This window comes from Hesperophylax consimilis, chromosome 9 (genome assembly GCF_061612785.1).
Source record: "Hesperophylax consimilis isolate HC1 chromosome 9, BYU_Hcon_1.0, whole genome shotgun sequence".
In the NCBI taxonomy this organism is placed as follows: domain Eukaryota; kingdom Metazoa; phylum Arthropoda; class Insecta; order Trichoptera; family Limnephilidae; genus Hesperophylax; species Hesperophylax consimilis.
The window spans coordinates 8,433,347-8,453,119 of record NC_142844.1 but is presented as its reverse complement, the minus strand read 5'-3'; the positions used below and the strand labels follow the sequence as shown (position 1 = coordinate 8,453,119).

The window sequence follows — 19,773 nt, the reverse complement described above, 5'->3', positions numbered from 1 at the left end:
AGTGGTCGATGTGAATGCGGCATAATTTGTTTGTGTTGGCACCCTAAAAAATAAACCCTCGGGGCCAGGGGGGTATAACTCTAAGAAAAAAGTGGGTCAGAAAAAAAGACACGGTAATCTCTATGGGTAACTTGTGACGTATATTTTCCACAAACCAATACGAACTTCATGCATGTTTATAGGCCGCTGTCACGAACTTCATGCATGTTTATAGGCCGCTGTCATTGGCCGATTTTAGGCTAGCCAATGGGTTGGCTCCGAATGAGAATTATATTGTCTATGGTTACGCCTTTTTTATAGTTTCTATCCTAGTCGATGGTGAGTATGTGTAGTAGTGACGTATATTTTTCAGTTACAGACTTTTATCTATGGCAAACATTAGGACCCATGGGCTCAGTACTAAAAACCCGAAGATATTGATCTAGTGAGTGGTTCATTTATGCTCGGGGCGGTTCAAGATTGTCAAGTCGAGCCGCGTCAAATCAAAAATCTACAATCACGGTGGTCCACTGTGATTGTTTTCTATAATGTGTTAATTATGTCAAAGCCAAATGTGAAGTTTCGCGTGTGTATTCTAGTGCTGTTTTTATTTATTTCAAATGTTTGCGGTGAACACATTAAGGGCATTTTTAAGACCGACGAATTCTTCAAATTCCTCACGAAGTTTGGATTTCAGAAGACAGACATTCACTCTCCCAAAGAATCGTACGGTTACATTTTCGGCAATATAACGTCCAACTACGATTTCCCTGTTCCTATAACTTTTGCAGTGCTAGACCGTGCGCTTTTCCTAGACTATTACAGCAATAGAAATGTCGCTGATAAAGAGAAAGCATGCAAACATATGTTTCGTCAGTTGAATGTGACAGCTTATCATCCCAAGTGCAATGAAAAGGGACAAGATTACTTAAGGACTGTTCCCTGCAAACGTGGCCAGCTGTGTGTGGAGGAAGATACACCGTGGAACGTTATAAAAGGGAACCAGTTCACATATGTTATCCAGAACCTCGGACAGCCCAGGTAAACAAATAACTTAAAATAATACTAGTTTATTTTTCGGTATCCCTTGCAAATGTTGTGAAGTGGAAAGATATGTGAAATGCGGAAGAGGAAGTGTGCTAAGTAAGAATCAGGCTATTCTGATGTAGTTAAAAATTCAGAACCAAAACATGTCAAGCAATGTTTTGGTTCTGAATCTTGGCCTCAAACCAGAGCAATATTGATGGCGTCTTCCTGTCAACCAAATTAGTAAAGTACACCATTTTTCAACTGTGTGTGAGCCCACATCATTTTAATATGTTTTGTTTCCACTGGAATTCTGGACCCAGAGCCAAAGCTCATTCAAACATTCTGTATAATTTTGATATCTCCCTGCATCACGTGGACTGTTTTGCTCGGAATATTATATGCAAAAAATATGTTCCTCCAATCTGTGCGCGTCCATATATTTATTTTAAAGAAAACAATTCATCACACCATTGTATGGTGGGGGGGTCAAAGGGGGACATCTAGGTCTGCGAGCCAATCTAGGGCCTCAGGCGTCGCCATGTGGACCTCAACAATCCCGCCGGGGAATGAATGGAGCGGGCATTCGTTGACCACATGTGCAATTACTCACACCTCTGTGCAATTACTCACATAGAATATGGGTAAACATTTAGAATCGCTAGACATGCTTGAGCAATATGAATACGTCAAACACAAAAAAAACTTGGGCAAACTGTCAAAACATATGAAATCTTTAAACTTTGATTGACAAAAATAGAAATTCAATACAATATTTTCCATCTCCCCAATGTGAATAGTTCTTTTATAGTAATTACCTTGAATCAAAGTGTTAAGGAGTCAACCAATATCGCTGGATATTTCAAAGTCTGTTCTTATTAGTGCCAGGAGTTTTTAGAGAGTTGTTTGAATTGTAGAAGAAGTCGGGGACACCCGAGGAATACTTAACGCATTGTCTCTGCACCGGAATGAGATACTGAGTCGAATTAAAGTCAATGTAATGTAGTTTTTTAACAGTAACATTGTGGTATGCAGTAGTGAATGGTGGAAGAAGTCGGAGACGCCCGAGAAAAACATTAGCTATAGCGAAGCATTGCCGGGTCCACTAATATAGATTTATAAGTATATTTTACTTATAAACCTAAGTTTTTGACATACCTATTGCAATCCCTTCATAATCATTTATTTTATTACTTGTATGATTGAAGATTGACGAAGAGATGCTTTACAGTCCTGAGAGCTTGCTGATTAAATTGATGTTATTTCAATCACAATTCAAATTCAGTATGTTACACTCCCACGATTATTGTAATAATAATAATAATAGATGTATTTATTATTTTCAAATAATAATATCTGCTTCACCATGATTTCATAGAATTCCAGGAATAAGTTGCCGAGTAGAGAAATGTTATCGGGTCTCACGCTAAACAAACAAACCACTTTTGAATATCAAATTGTTTGATTTATTTCTCCTGGTCATCAATGATATGAATTTATATTTACTATTTATTTTCAACACTTATATTTTTTTCTCATCAGTCAGCAAAATTATTGATTTAAGAGATCAAAGATTGGTGATTGTTGATTCTGAAACAAGGCGACATTCTCGTAGAGTTTATTTCATAGATTTTGGATTTTTCACATACAATGCATAATAATGTACTTGCACTCACTCCGGGTTCTCACTATCACCCTGGTGATATGGCTCCAGTGGCCCAGCTGCCCAGATCTGATGGGATAAGGCATCCCCTATTGGGGTATGTTGTGAGGCTGAAGGGAGTAGGACGGAAGAGGAATGTTGGAAAGTACACCGCTAAAGCCATTTCAAGCAACGTTTCGAGATCTTTCACCGGAGTGATACTGAGAGTATCTACCACTGATGGTTAACAAACAGCATTTCGCCCCATTCAAAATGGAAAACCGATGGTAAACTTGGTTTATACTCAGATCAGTTTCTTTATTTTATAAGCTATCTATTTCCCTGTATATATCACGACTTAGTTACACTGTTAAATAAATTCTTTATTATACTTTGAAGGCTTAAAAAACCTTCAGCGTTTCAATAATAATAGTCATATAATAAATGAATACCAGAAGAGTCTATTTATATTAGCACTGCCTCTTAACTGCAACTGGTTACTGATACATTCATTATTGATTTAATAATAGTACATTGAATTTATCAACGCCATCGCTTTTCTTTCTAAAAAATATTATTTTAAGCTGTAACCTGCAGGAGATATAAATTTATCATCGCTGTATATTCATCACCTTGAACATTGTTGTGTAGTTTACCATAGCATAGACTGAATCTGTTAGTGCTTGTTTACGCTTGTTCAGGCCATTCGGTAATTTAAGTAGATAAAATATGCCATGTTCACTGTTCATACGATTCATAGACTGAATCTGTCTTAGTGCTTGTTTACGCTTGTTCAGGCCATTCGGTAATTTAACTAGATAAAATATGCCATGTTCACTGTTGATACGATTCATAGACTGAATCTGTGTTAGTGCTTGTTCAGGCCATTCGCTAATTTAAGTAGATAAAATATGCCATGTTCACTGTTCATACGATTCATAGACTGAATCTGTGTTAGTGCTTGTTTATGCTTGTTCAGGCCATTCGGTAATTTAGCTAGATAAAATATGCCATGTCCACTGTTCATACGATTCAATAATTTTACCATAACATCGCTATTGGTTCTCCCACATAATAGACGTAAATTATATGCTAAATCAAATACTAAAATCCAACACCGTCAAACTAAATAACTTTTAAAACTACAAAGAACTTATCATTGGTATTGCATCACATCTATTGGTTGGTTACATTTGATTCACTCAACTGCATCATATATTTCTGGGGCGTCCCCGAGTTATACTTCCATCTACTTGTGTGTCATACATTCTCCTTACACTCCTGAACTAATTAATTTTGTAAAGTTTATGCCACATTATATTATCGACTAATGAAAATAATATCAATCAATGAAAAAATGAAACAGAAGAAGTCATAGAAAATAAAAAGATACAGTCGAAACCGAGACTAAAACTCGAAACCTTTACTCTATCCGGAAGTGGCGGCTTTCAAAATTGAGCTACATAGACCTTTTTGAATTCTGTAATTTTTATCAATCTCATAATTTCCTTCAGAATAATATCATTTTTTATTTATTACAACCGCTAAAAGGTGTTTGAACTGAAGAACACTAATACTAATTTGACGACTTCTACTGAAATTTCACATTCTTTCCTTTCACCATAGACCATAGACCATATCTATGTAAGAGAGAGAGAGACAAATGAAATCAGCTCATGTGTATGTGAAACTATAATAGCGGATCACTACCTTATTGCAACAACGATGCGTTTCTCTACCTATGAGGCAGGTACCACCAATAAATCGCACCATACAAAATATACTGTAATATCGGAAAAAAAAGTCGACCTACTTATTGAAATCACTGATTGGAATGAAATACTAAACATAATGGAACCTTACTTAATTTATGAAGAAATTAAATCGAAATTCAAATATATTTACGAAAAAAGTACTGAAACAAAATCAAATACAAATAAACAGCGTAATAACCAAAAGGGCTGGATAAATTATAATCTCATTGAAAATATACAACTACGTGACACATTATGGAGGAAATGGAAAAACACGCCTAACAATAAAATATATGAAATCGAATTCAAGAAATACAGAAATAAACTAAATAAAAAAATATTAAACACAAAAAAAATATACTATAATAACAAATTTAAACATTGTTTCAAGGACATTAAAAAAACATGGAATGAAGTAAATCAAGTATTGGGTAGGAAAAATAAATCCGATTGTGATGAAGTAATATCTAAATATTTCTTAAATTCCCAAACTGCGGATGTGGTGGCAGAAAACTTTGCAAAATTCTTTGACGAAGGTGTAAATCAGTTATTGCACGAATGCAATGTTCGAGCGTCTGAGTTGAAGCAAGAACATTTGCAACATTCAATGTACCTACCAAGAGCTAATACAGAACAAACTGAATGCATTATCGGAAGAATGAAAAATTCAAAGACACCGGGCGTCGATCTAATTCGCATGTATGATCTAAAAAAACATGTTAAATTATTTAGTCCTATAATTACTCACCTAATTAACAGAATTATTGACACAAGTCACATTCCAGCTGAACTAAAATGCAGCATCATAAGGCCCATTTTTAAAAATGGAGATCACACCGTAATAAATAATTATAGGCCTATTTCCTTATTACCCGCATTAGAAAAAATATTAGAAAAATATATATCTATAAATTTGGATAAATATTTAAATAATTTGGGCATTATTGATGAATGTCAGTATGGCTTCCAAAAACAAAAAAGCTGTGATAAACTGCTCGAAAAATTTTCCAATTATATAAATTCTGAGCTTAACTCAAAAAAACATGTACTAGTATTATTTATTGATTTCTCAAAAGCTTTCGATACACTCAGCCATACACAATTAATCAAGGTACTCGAAATCATAGGAATCCGTGGTAAACTCCTATCATTTTTCAAAAACTATTTAACAAATAGAAAAATGTATGTAAAGATTTTGAATGTAATGAGTAATTTTAGATTTATTAAATCAGGGGTGCCACAAGGGTCAATTTTAGGACCAAAATTATACATTTATATGTAATTGCCATGTCTAAACTTTTTAAAATAGCCCGTAGATTTATTTTTGCTGATGATACTGCATTAGTTGTCTCTAATGAAAACCCTGAAATAGCTATTCAAGAATTACAAATTGACTTTAACGAGCTACTTAAATGGTCTCATGATGTAGGATTAATTATTAATGTCAAAAAAACTAAATGCATGTATATAAGATCACCGAGCTTGAAAATGTGGAACTTACCTAAAATAACTGCACATAATTTTGATTGTATACATAAAAAAATGGATAATATTTGCTGCTGTGAAAAAATTGATTTTGCAAACGAATATACTTACCTTGGCATAATCGTAGACAATAACTTTAAATGGGACAAAAGTGTGATCAAAATTTGTAACCAACTCCGATGTTTGGCGAGTAATTTTTATAAATTAATATTTGTATTGCCTCGATGTACTCTCAAACTTATATATCATTCTATGGTCGAATCAATACTTAGATATGGAATTCGAACTTGGGGACACTCGAGTAATATTAATATTAAATACATTCAAAATCTACAAACTGCTATAATTAAAAAAATTGTTAAACCTAGCATTTACAAACAAAGAAACAACTTAAAATTACTGTATGGCTCTGAGGGCCTACTCCCAATTAAAGGGCTTCTCTGGTTTATTATAATTATGGATAATGCGGGAGAAAATGCGTACAAAAAGCCATTGGTGCATAGTCACAAAACAAGATTTACTAAAAAAAAAGGCCTAAAAATTCCACTAATATCAAATAAGTATGGTAGCAGAACACTTGACTATTTGATACCTGTGATTTATAACAAATTTAACGAAAACTTTAACTTGAAAAATAATGAGGAACCTTGCCCTAAACTGACAAAAAAGTGGTTAATAAATGAACAAAACGTTTATCTATCCTAAACATTATATTTGGTATTTATATTTAAACTTAAGCTAATGTGTATTATGTTATAACATTAAATGGTAGAACCTACAGACAAGCTGATTGTCACAGCTTTGTGGGACTACCCATATCTTATATTGTATTAAATGTAACTATATTAAATTTAATAAATAAAAAATAAAAAAATAAAAAAAAATTACAAACATAATTCATCACTTCGAAGAAAATTTATAAAAGTGCATCGGCACACAATTGTAATCAGTTTATCAGTAGCACTCAGAATTACAGTGCTGATATAACAGCCATCCTAGGACTTAACACTCGCATGAAGGTCTGCCACCTAGATACTACTATCTATTTAAATAATATAGGTCACTGGAAAATTCTGTTAACATCCAGAAGAATTATTTTACCTCAGGGAAATAGGGCATTCTAATATTATCCTTGTTAGAATAATTTGCGATGCAATGTTGACCTTAATGCTTCGAAAAATGTATGAAACAAAATCAGCATTGTTTGGGCTAGTAAAACTACTTTTGATTTTTTGTGAATGGCACCTCTCTGAAGACTGAAAATTATGAAAAAATATACATAGATAACAATTTTACCATTATTTTTAATTGGTGTAATAACCTTCAGATATTTCACTGTACATTGTTTTTTTATTAACTAACTAACCATCACGCCGTACCGCAAGGGTAGGCAGAGAGGACGGACCACCAAACATCTCGGTCTTGGCACACACTTCATACCTCATTCACATTCATACATACTCTTCTATTATTCTGACTATTGACATGGCCCGAGTCGAGTATCTAGTTCACTTGATCGTGCCATGTCTTCTTTGGGCGTCCCCGACTTCTGCTACCACTCGCATCATATATTCTCCTTACACTCCTTTCTTCACTCATTCGCTCTACATGCCCAAACCATCTAAGCATCCCTTTCTTAATCTTACTCATTATGCTTACATCATCCTTGCAATCTTTGCGGATATCCACATTTCTCATTCTCAGGGATCTCATTCAATGTTCTCATCCTGAAAAGCAACAGGATTTATTGTAATTATCGTTGCATTTAATGATTATAATTTAACTACATCATCCAATTCCAATAATCGTACTTGCATTACATTACAAATAAAATGTGACTTATCAAAAATCCATAATTAATTTTACTCACAAAATTAGAATAGCATTTATGAATGGTGAATGTGGGTGAATAGCTTTTGACATTTATGAAAAAATGATGACGATTTCCATCCACACTTGGAAATTTGTCAAATATGCATGTAACAACCATTTATATACCGTGCGTTAATTACTACAACTAGGTAACTCCGAAATTAGCTTTTCGAGTTATGCACAAAACTATACCTTTATTTCCTCGTTCATGTACGCCACAAACAATTATTTTATGATTGAAGAAGATAATACTAATAAATCTAAACGAAACATGAAACAGAACAAGACACAGAAAAATAAAAAGATAATGGTCTCAACTAGGAATCGAACACAGGATCTCTGTCTTACCGGGAAAACGTCTTTAACCACTCAACCATTGGTACCTAATTATTATATGTATATCATTTTAGCCTTATTTCTACTTAATTTTTGTTTTAGTTGTAGCAGTAACTAGTTTTAGTAATTACTCTGTAATGTCACTGTGATTCATTAATATCTTGCACAGATGTTCTCTGCCATTGTACTTAGGCTTCATTAGACTAATCGGCATGCTTCGGTATGCTTATGAATCTAAATATATACATTCAATACATGTGGGAATAATTATTACAAAGTTTTCACTAATATTATTTATTGTTTTAACAATTTAAAATAAATCCAATTCAATAATAATATAAACTATAATATATTCGGTATTCGGGTATTCGGGCGCTCTTCGGGGCTGCCGGCTGCTTTTTGGAAGCGCTCCGAGTTTATTTTTGAAATCCTGGGAAGTCCTCAATTTTCCAGGTGTAAATTTAGCATAAAATAACCGCATTAAGTTTTAGTTTACGTGTATAAAAGTAAAATAATTTTTCTGTAGCCCCTTCGGGCTTAATTCAAGTTTTAATATAAAGTTTTACATATTTTTAGTTCAAATCTGCCACGTTATCCAAAAAGTGCACAGTGAAAGGCAAAACATCGGTCGTCGGTTTTAAATGCTTACCACATGTGCACGGTGATAGACTAGTGAACAGTTTCAAGTGCGTGTAAGTGATTTATGAGGGTATCCTTTGGGCTATGATGGTTGTAAACAATGTCGTATATGACCGGGCCACACTACTCAGACTTAATAGTGAAAGTGTCTATTTGGACCCTGCAATAGCTGCAAAGATATCGCTGTATAACCTTGGACGCGTTATTACTAAAACAACTACCCGTAAAATTAGGTTTCGTGGTTGCAGAGCTGGACGCAGTAGGAAAAAACATCTGGAACACAGCATCGAAATAGTTACGTCACCGCTAACAAAAGAACAGGGAAAAGTAGCAACTCAAATTCTCCCGATTCCGGAGAGAGAATATAACACAGTTAATGCTTGTATACAACGGCATGCAAACTTTAAGAGCCGTCAACTAGGTATAGGATCCTGGAATGTTAGATCTCTCAATAACAAGATAGAGGAGGTAGGGGAGGTTTTCAACGAACAGAATCTTCATGTCCTGGCCATAACTGAGACTTGGCACGAAAATAGTGACTCTTTTTCAATAAAGAGACTCCGAGCTTTAGGTTATGTCGTGCTAGAAGAAGCCCGACCTAAAGCAACAATTTCTCGGGATGACAACATCGCTAGCGTAAATCACGGGGGTATCGTGATTTTAGGTCGCCAGGGCTTGCGTTTAACAAGGGTGTCAATTGGTGCATACCGAACCTTTGAGCACTTGGGATGCCGAGTTTCGTCTGCAGGAGCATCATTCATTTTATTTACCCTATACCGGCCTGGTTCAAAACAAATCACTGTGGACTTTTTTAATGAATTTTCGTGTTTTCTCGAGCGGGTTGTGGGACTTTCCGATAATATTTTCATAACAGGTGACATTAACATTCACTTAGAGCGTCTAGAATCACCTAATACTCTTAAATTCACTGATTTATTAGACTGCTTCGGATGCCGTCAATGGGTTAATTCTCCAACTCACGATGCTGGCGGAACTTTGGACATTTTTATCTCAAAGTCAAGCGGTCCGTTTCTGGTAGCGGATAGTGTGGATGTAGGACTATCAGACCATCGACTTATTCGCGCAGAAATCGATTTTAACCCACCGAAAATTCCTTACGTTACTATCACATCAAGAGCATGGCGCGGTTTTAACTTTGACGACTTCCTGTCAGAACTAAAAGCTTCTCCGCTCTGTACACATAGCGCATGGGAAACAGAGTCGCCAACCAAACTAGCAGCAGATTATAACACCATCCTTCCAACCCTTTTAAATACATATGCTCCAATTTCTACAAAAACTCGGCGTCTACGAAAATCTGATGCCTGGTTTGACGAAGAATGTCGGAGCCAGAAGAGATTGATGCGTAAATTGGAGAGGTCCTACAGACACTCGGGGGTTACATCACGGAACGATTGGATACAGGCTCAAAAAGAGTACACGATCTTAATCCGTTCAAAAAGGTCTGAATATTGGACAAATAGGATCACTTCAGAGCGTCAAAATCCACGTAGTCTTTGGAACTCGGTTAAGACAGTCATTGCTGATGTCCATGCACCAAATACAATCGACATAGCTCCGGAAATCTTCTCCAAGTTTTTCCTTGACAAAATTGAGTCAATACGAGCCCTAACAACCTACGCTCCACCACCGTATTTTACTAAATGCAATAGAGAAAACCTTTCTGCCTTCAAACCTACATCCCTAGAAGAAGTAAGGAAATTAATTCTTACTTCACCGAACAAGCAGTGTTCGCTCGACCCTATTCCAACGTGGCTACTGAAAAAGTGTTGCAATGAAATTGCTCCCTTTTTAGTTCATCTTTTCAATAAGTCACTTAGCACGGGTGACTTTCCAAAATCCCTTAAATCAGCTATCGTAACTCCATTATTAAAAAAACCACAACTGGACGCTGAAGATCTTTCAAATTACCGACCCGTTTCAAATCTGCCTTTTATATCAAAAATATTAGAAAAAATCGCTGCCTCACAGGTCATATGTCACTTAAATTCAAATGAATTATTAACTAAATACCAATCTGCATACAGACGGTTCCACTCCACAGAAACCGGGTTACTACGTGTTTTGTCGGACATAACTACTGCCATTGAGTCGGGTAAACTGGCACTTCTTTCAGTCTTGGACATGAGTGCTGCATTTGACACGATTGACCATGACTTTCTTATTAAACGATTAGATGAATCATTTGGTTTAAACTGTGATGTTAAGACCTGGCTGACATCGTACCTGGCCAACCGTTTACAAGCCGTAAAAGTAGGAAAAAACCAATCAAATTATGCAACCCTTTCATCTGGAGTACCTCAAGGGTCCGTTCTGGGCCCACTACTCTTCATCCTCTTCACAAATGATGTCGCTAAAATAATAGAATCATTCGGCCTTCTATCTCACTGCTACGCTGATGACCAGCAAGTTTATTTTTACTGCTTACCAGAAGAAATAAACAGTCTAAAAATTCGTATAACTGAGTGTATAGAAGCAATTACTCGCTGGATGACCTCAAATAGATTGAAACTGAATCCCACAAAGACTGAGTTTCTGTGGACTGCTACAAGCAGACGTCAGCATAACATTGAAAACTCCCCAATAACCATTTCCGGAAGTGACATCACTCCAAAAACGTGCATCAAATTACTGGGTGTCAATCTGGATGCTAATTTTTCCCTTAAAACTCAGGTGAACAGAACTGTAAGCACGGGGTTCTTTCAATTAAGGCAAATTAAAGCAGTGCGGAGAAACCTGCCAACAGAGGCGACTAAATTGCTAGTCAATTCCTATGTTGTTTCACGTCTAGATTATTGCAACGGAATATATGCAAGTCTCCCTAAATGTCAAATCAACAAATTACAATCCGTTTTCAACGCCGCGGCAAGGCTTATCACCGGAGTATCTAAATACTCCCACATTTCAGAGCATCTCAAAAATCTGCACTGGCTCAAATGTCCTGAAAGAATCCAGTTCAAGGTATGCTGGATGGTATTTAAGTCACTTAACGGAATGGCTCCGGCTTATTTATCAGAATTGTGTATTCCAGAAGATTCCAACTCCCGACAGTCAACCCTTAGGTCAGCAACGTCATCAGCTATCGGAAGGTTGAAGGAACCAAAGCGCACACCAGATACTAAGTTCGGTGAGCGTGCTTTTGCCGTGTCAGGACCTAAAGCCTGGAATGGACTGCCACATGATTTGAGAATGATCGCAGACTCGACAGAATTTAGGTCTAAACTTAAAACGCACCTTTTCAGACAGTCGTATCCATAATTTCAGAAACCTAAACTTTCACAGTTGACGGCAATTTAAATTTAAATTAACAAAATGTAAAAAATACTAAAAATAAAATAAAATAAATAAAAATAATAATTAAAAATAAATAAATAAAAATGATAACAATTTGTAGGCTTTTAAGACAGTTAAAATACATTTTAATTAAAATAAAAAAAAAACTATAGCAGACTTAAGATCATGCGACGATCAGTGTTTTTTGATATAGTGTCCTCTGCGTGCAGTTCTATCTTTTATAAGCATAAACTTTTTAATATAAGTGTGTTTGTTGGAAGTGACTTGCCAGGTAAGTATGTTTTGGTATCATTTCTAAATAACAAATGTAGATCCTAGGAAATAAATTGTACAGCGCCCTTGAGGTGATTTTTCACAAAAACGGCGCTCTACAAATTATCCAATTATTATTATTATTAATATAAACTGACAGCTTATGAGCAGTACTTATATTCAAAAAACCAACCCGTAAAAAATAAAGTTTTTTTTTAACTATAATATTTAAAACATCTATTTTTATTAATAGATGAATTTACAAATATATTATTTGTTGGTTAGAGTGAGAATTCAACCTTCCTCCCCAGGGACTGACTAAAATAAGTGAACACCGCTAACGTATCGTATGGTAAACATAAAGTCTTGTAATATTTCCTACATAGGCCCAATAATAACTAAATGGTTGATTGGACTGGGTAGAGGAGAATCTGAAAAAATGTTAAAAAACGTCACATAATAAATAGACATAGTATCATAGACATATGACTATTAGTAGACCTGCCCTAAGTGATTAAAAGCGTATTATTCCCCACTCCCCATACCGGTTCCATTGGAGCCGGCTGGGCTCGCGTATGGCCTCAAGTGAATTTAGAAAACGTGACGTCATCATTCTTGTGCGAACTATGGTCGAGGCATCATCGGTTCATTTTACGAAATAACACGGCAAAATGGTGGCTTGTGGTATGAAAACTTGTAAAAATAGATGTGAAAAAGAGAATAAACTCAATTGTCGTATTACATTCCATATATAAGCATTATTTTACTTCTTATATTTTAAGCATATTCACATCGTATAATATGGATCAGTTGTAGAAACATATACTATCACATCGAGATATGTCTGGACGCGAAACACAAAGCTGGTTGGTTGCTGGGAAGTAAATTATGAACATTTATAAAAGTGTCTTAACTAAATACGTAGGGTAGGGTGGGGCAAAGATCCGCAGTGGGAAATGATCCGCACCGTCAATTTAAAATGATCGCTTATTGTCGTGGTTTTAGACACATTTTTATGCTGGCAACATTGATAGAAGACGACTCACAAAAGTTACATGGCGTCCGACCGGCACAACAAAAACAATGAGGTTAGAATTCTTTTTACTTGTTTTGATGTAATAATCCGTAGGTCATCTTCAGTTGAAAATGTAATTTACTATACGCTTTGCCTACTTTTTTACTGGTTCAATTCCATAATTCAGGTTTTGAAAGGCGATCTATGGACAATAATTTGGCCAAATGTGCATTTCTTGTTTTTAGATTAGTTTGTGTTTACAAAATGACAAAATTGGGCAGAGGTCCGCATTTTGCATGGGGCAATGGTCCGCGCGCCGACGTTTGCCCCAAGATTTGTATTCATTGTTCTAATTTTTGTTTTTACGTTATAGAAACTACAAACGCAAAACTAATGTGAAGCCGTTCACACCAGAACTGTACTTGCAGGCCCAAGAAATGCTAAATCAGGGGCTATCCATTAGAAAAATTGGGAAGGAGTTGGGATTCGATGAATCAACTGTACGGAAGAGGTGGGTTACCCCTTCAGTAAATTATTACGAGTTAGGAATCACTAACAATCTTTTATTCTGAATGTCGATTTGATTTCTTACAGGTTGAAAAAGGAAGGCGGCGCCAGAAAACTGGGCCGGTTCACAACAACATTCACTCATTTGCAAGAAAAGGATATTGTAGATCACTGCCGAACCTTGAACCATATGTTTTATGGTGTTTCCTTCAAAACGCTCCGAATTCTTATATTCAAATATGCTGAAGAAAACAAGATTCGACACAACTTTAATAAAGAAAAGGGAATGGCAGGGAAGGATTACACAATTTCTTTCATGAAGAGACACAAACTAAGTTTGCGAACTGCGAGAAAAACGTCAGTGGCCCGAACAATGGGTTTTAATCGCAATCAAGTGGAAGGTTTTTTTGGTAACCTAGAATCGGCTTATCAAAAATACAAGTTTGCTCCTGGTTCCATATACAACATGGACGAAACTGGAATCCAGACTGTTCCAGACAAACTTCCGAAAATTGTGTCCGACCAGGGCCAGAAAGAAGTAGCTAAAAATGTAAGTGCCGAACAAGGCCAAACAGTTACCGTTATCTGCTGCCTCAACGCCAACGGTGGCTACATTCCGCCCTATTTTATATTCAAAAGAAAGAGGGAAAATCCTCTTTTAATAAAAAATGGCCCGGTCGGCTGTAAGATGGCGGTCACTGACAAGGGATATGTTGACACTCCTACATTTATTAAGTGGTTAAAACACTTTGCAGAACATGCCAAACCCACTCCGGAAGCTCCTGTTCTTCTTATCCTGGACAATCATGCCTCGCATGTTTCAATCGAATCAATATCTCAGGCTGAAGTATTGAATGTGGTTATGCTCAGCTTGCCACCCCATACGAGCCACAAAACTCAGCCACTCGACCGGGTGTTTTTTAAACCCCTCAAAACCTACTACAACGAGGTCACGGATTCGTGGCAATCGTCCCACCCCGGGCAGGTAATAACAGTTTATCATGTCGCTGAGCTCTTTAACCGTGCTTATGAAAGAACAGCTACCATTGAAAAAGCAACTGCCTCCTTCCGCGCAATGGGAATCTTTCCCCTGGACCCCGGGGTTTTCTCGGATGCTGATTTTCTTCCGAGCCAGGTGACGGATCAAAGTCCGGAAGAAGATGATATCGTTAAAGAACCAATGCTAGATTTTGGCGACGATAACTGTGATGCCGTTCCCGATTGCCCTGTTCCTGAGCCTTCAGTGCTGCCTCAGGCTCCTACGTCAGTACTTGACCAAAGCCCGGAAGAAGATTTCGTCCAAAAACCAACACTAGACTTTGGCAACGATAACTGCAATTCAGCTTTCGACTTCCCTGTTCCTGGACCTTCAAGGCTGCCTGATCCTGTTCTTTCAGCTCTCGACTTCCCTGTTCCTGGACCTTCAAGGCTGCCTGATCCTGTTCCTTCAGCTCTCGACTTCCCTGTTCCTGGACCTTCAAGGCTGCCTGATCCTGTTCTTTCAGCTCTCGACTTCCCTGTTCCTGGACCTTCAAGACTGCCTGATCCTGTTTTATCTACTGATTCTCCAGGACTTGTCTCCACGTCATCTCTTGTGTCAGTTGTGTCTCCAGCAGACATACTACCTCTTCCCAAAGCAACACGACGTAAGCGGAGCGGAAGAAGTTTAAAGTCGACACTTCTAACATCTTCTCCGCACAAGAAAGCCCTTCGGGACAAAAAATTACAAGCTGAAAGGTTGGTCAAAGAAAGAGAAGATCGTTAAATTAAAAATGCAATGAAACGGAAAGACAAGCTCAAGATGGCAGCAAAGCAGAAGAAGAAGCCACCACGTAGACTTCAGTTTGATTCAGATGACTCATCTCAGTCTCAGTCTATTTCATCTGGAACTTCGGTCTACAACGACTCAGAATCTGACAGTGATCAGAAGATGGAAGAATCGTCTGAGCGGATGGTGCCTCCAAAGAGGTGCATAGGCGAATTTTGTACCGTTCGATATGAAGAAAAACTGTTTCCAGGAGTTATTACTGGCGTTTCAGAAACCCATGCCACTGTATCATCAATGGTGAAAGCTGGAAAATTATGGAAATGGCCCGACCGGCCTGACATTCTCGATTATGAATGGGGATCAGTCGTTTCGAGTATAAAGGAGCCAAAAGAAACCAGCACAACCCGAAATGTTTATTCAGTCAGTGAACTGGAATGGTTTTACTCATAACTGTGAATAAATAAACTGATTAAAGTTAATTTTTCCGTGTATTTCATTTCAATGGGGCAAAGATCCGCAGCTGCGGACAATTGCCCCGCATCTGCGGACGTTTACCCCAAACAGTGGGGCAAAGGTCCGCAAAGGCAAGGTTGTCTACCTTTCCTTTTTTTTCCTAAATGGTGCTTATTTCGCTAGTAATAAAATGGTATATTGTAGCACATAAATTAAGATTTCCAGTGAAGCCAAAACCTGCAGGACCTTTTACTTATTGGGTGAGAAAAAAGGTTGAAACCTAAAATTGCGGATCTTTGCCCCACCCTACCCTAAACGAAATATTCGACTCTGAAAATAGAAGAAATTTATTTTGCCGAATTTGGACTTCGCAAATTTGTTCATAACGTGGCGAGTAATTTGCGCTCCCATGTAAAAATGTCTATTCATTCAAAAGCAGATTTTACTTTTAAGAACTAAATGGTGATATTATAATCCGAGATGCCTATATACTGTCAGATTGATTTATTGAAGAATCACAGTCAGCTTTACCCCCTTCATTCTTCAACAGTAGATTTTACCCCTCATCTTTAATTTCTAGTCTATATATTCATATGTCTGTGCATAGTATAGACATAGACCAAGGCTGCCCAACCCCAGCCCCGCGGGCCACAATGTGGCCCGTGAACGAATTATAAGTGGCCCGCGTGAACCAATTTCAAAAAACCCGCCAATTTGAAAAAGAACGAGAATCAGCGACGAAAAAAACAAAAATACACCGGTTTTTGATATAATATCTTTTGCGTCCGAAATGGAATCTTGTAGCCACCCCCCCCCCCCCCCCGAAATGGAAATCGGAAAATTGTTGTGGGGAATCACATATGATGTTTTTGGGTGCGCGGAATTTTTTCTCAGCGAAGTTCCCTAACAACCCCCCCCCCATGGATTTCAAATATTTTGCGGGGAGCACTCATTTTGATTTTTTTTTGTGGGGAATTATGTTTTATAGAAATTCTCTAACAACCCCCCCCCATGGAAATAGGAACCGTCAGGTATTCAGTGGCCCGCCAGTGATTCAAAATCGTCAATTTCGCCCAACTAATAAAAAGGTTGGGCAGCCTTGACATATCACACACTATATGTATCTTCCACTATTCTAATTATTGCTCATACACAACAGCTCAAGTTCGATTATATCATAAGATTGTAACGATTAAACAACACAAATTAAAACATTAATGAGATATATTATAGACATAGACTAATCACACACTATATGTATCTTCCACTATTCTAATTATTGCTCATACACAACAGCTCAAGTTCGATTATATCATAAGATTGTAACGATTAAACAACACAAATTAAAACATTAATGAGATATATTATAGACATAGACAAATCACACACTTACTTTCACATATTTTGGTTTCTTGGAACGGGCAATTTGCCTAGTTAGGAACCAATAATTTCGACCTGATAAGGTACAATAATCTATAATCACTAAAAATATTTTAATTATATCTTGTATCATATTGTACTGTGTGTAAATCTAAAGGAATAAATAAATAAATAATGTTTAGCTAAATCGTAAATGGAAGGTACCGAGATTTATTGTGTATATTAACTGTCATGTGGATAAAATCATACCTCTGTGGCCGAACCCAATCTGTACAAGCGGGCGTTAAAAACTCTCCCTACGTGACCCTGACTTCTGGAGTCCCCCAGGGTTCAGTCTTGGGGACCCTACTTTTCATTCTGTTCATCAACGATGTTGCCAAAATTATAGATTCATTCGGACTTCTTTCCCATTGCTATGCTGACGATCAGCAAATCTATTTCTACTGTGCACCGAATGAGAAAGACAAATTAAAAGATATTACTGTTAAATGCATTGGTGCCATAACAGAGTGGATGTCTTCGAACAAACTTAGACTAAATCCATCCAAAACAGAATTTCTCTGGACAGCAACAAAAAAGCGCCAGTCAATGTTAGACAAAACTCCTCTCATTACTTCTGGCTGCAACATCATCCCTAAAAATGGCATTAAACTCCTAGGTGTTCATCTAGATGAAGATCTCTCACTCAAATCCCAAATTAACAAAACAGTAAGCGCAGGTTTCTTTCACCTGCGTCAAATCAAATCTATAAAAAGAAATATTCCGGCTAGCGCCACAAAGATGTTAGTAAACTCCTATGTTGTATCACGACTCGACTATTGCAATGGCATATACGCAAGTCTCCCTAAAATATACACTGACAGACTTCAGTCAGTTTTCAATGCTGCAGCAAGGCTGATAACTGGTGTTCCCAAATATTCCCACATCTCACAACATTTGCGGAACCTTCATTGGCTTAAGTGCCCTGAGAGAATTCAATTCAAACTCTGCTGGATGGTTTTTAAAGCCGTACATGATATGGCGCCACCCTACTTGTCGGAACTCTGCATTCCAAACGATGTTAATGTTAGGCAAGCAACGCTTCGATCAGCATCTTCAACAGCCATAGGTAGACTTTCAGTACCTATGCGCAATCACAATACCAATTTTGGAGACCGAGCTTTTGCAGTAGCAGGCCCAACAGCTTGGAACAAACTCCCTTCATATTTGCGAAAGATCGACAGCTCATCTGAGTTCAGAGCAAAACTAAAGACTCACCTTTTCAACTTGTCGTATCCAGAATGATGACCTTTTTTTATTGTTTTATTCATCAGTAGTATTTCATTGCTCAGTCCAGGGGATTTTCTATTTGAATTTTTTTTTCACCGTTATTAACCGTTTATTACGCGTAAACAATTTTTTTTTTTTTAATATTTTATAACTGACACCACGCGCAGAAATCATAACAATCGGTATTTGTAAATATAAATTAAATATGTATGTTAGTCGTAAATCTCTAGTTTAAGCCGTAGTTGTAAGTCGTTTTGTAGCGGTATTGTGTAAAAATGCCCACTTGGTCATAAAAATATGTATAGCTTAAGTCATTAGTTAAAAGTCTTAGTTGTAAATCACTCGACATTAGTCTTAGTTATAAGTCTCTCTCTATCTATGAAACTTAGTTATAAGCCAAAAGTAATTATTTATAAGTCTAAGTGATCAATGCATAAATTAAGTTGTTAAGCGCCCTTGAGGTGATTTTCTCACGAAAACGGCGCTATATAAATAATCCAATCATTATTATTATTATCCAATTTCAGAGAAATGCGTGTGTGTGCGTAAGTGCTACCAGAAGTTGATAGAATGCATTGTCATCGACAACGAGTCTATCTGCCGAGTTTAAGCTCGATTGGATGTGGGGTTAATTTCCACTTCTGAGATTCCATTTTATTTGTTCATTCATTCAATCATTTTTCCTTCATTCATTCATACATTTTCATTAATTCATTCATTCAATTTTCATTAATTCAGTTTTCATTAACCTTCAGCCTCACAACATCCCCCAATTGGGGATGCCATAGTCTCACTGGCTCCAGACGGGAGCAGTTGGGACTCATGTGAGGTATTCACTATAAAACAAAAAAAAAATTAACTAATTCATTCATTCAATTTTCATTCATTCCGTTTTCATTTATTCCGTTTTCATTTATTCATTTAATTTCTTTCATTAATTCATTCATACATACAATTTTCATTCATTCATTCATTCAAGAAAACAAATTTCAAATAGATATATTTAAACATAATATTTACATTTGTTATTTTTTTTTCAAATCAGTTGTTTGATGAAACACATTATTGACAGTCACATATT

At 36.7% G+C, this 19,773-nt stretch overlaps 1 protein-coding gene across 1 annotated transcript in view; it reads left to right on the top strand.

Moving 5' to 3' along the window:
* The first annotated feature begins 452 nt into the window (after positions 1-452).
* The window catches only part of LOC149420861 (transmembrane protein 145-like), a 41,203-nt gene continuing 21,882 nt past the window's right edge, over positions 453-19,773 (top strand). The window contains exon 1 of the mRNA XM_089635592.1: positions 453-1,020. Within this exon, the coding sequence (XP_089491718.1) occupies positions 539-1,020 (482 nt within the window). The 5' untranslated portion in view covers positions 453-538. The remainder of the gene's footprint in view (positions 1,021-19,773) is intronic.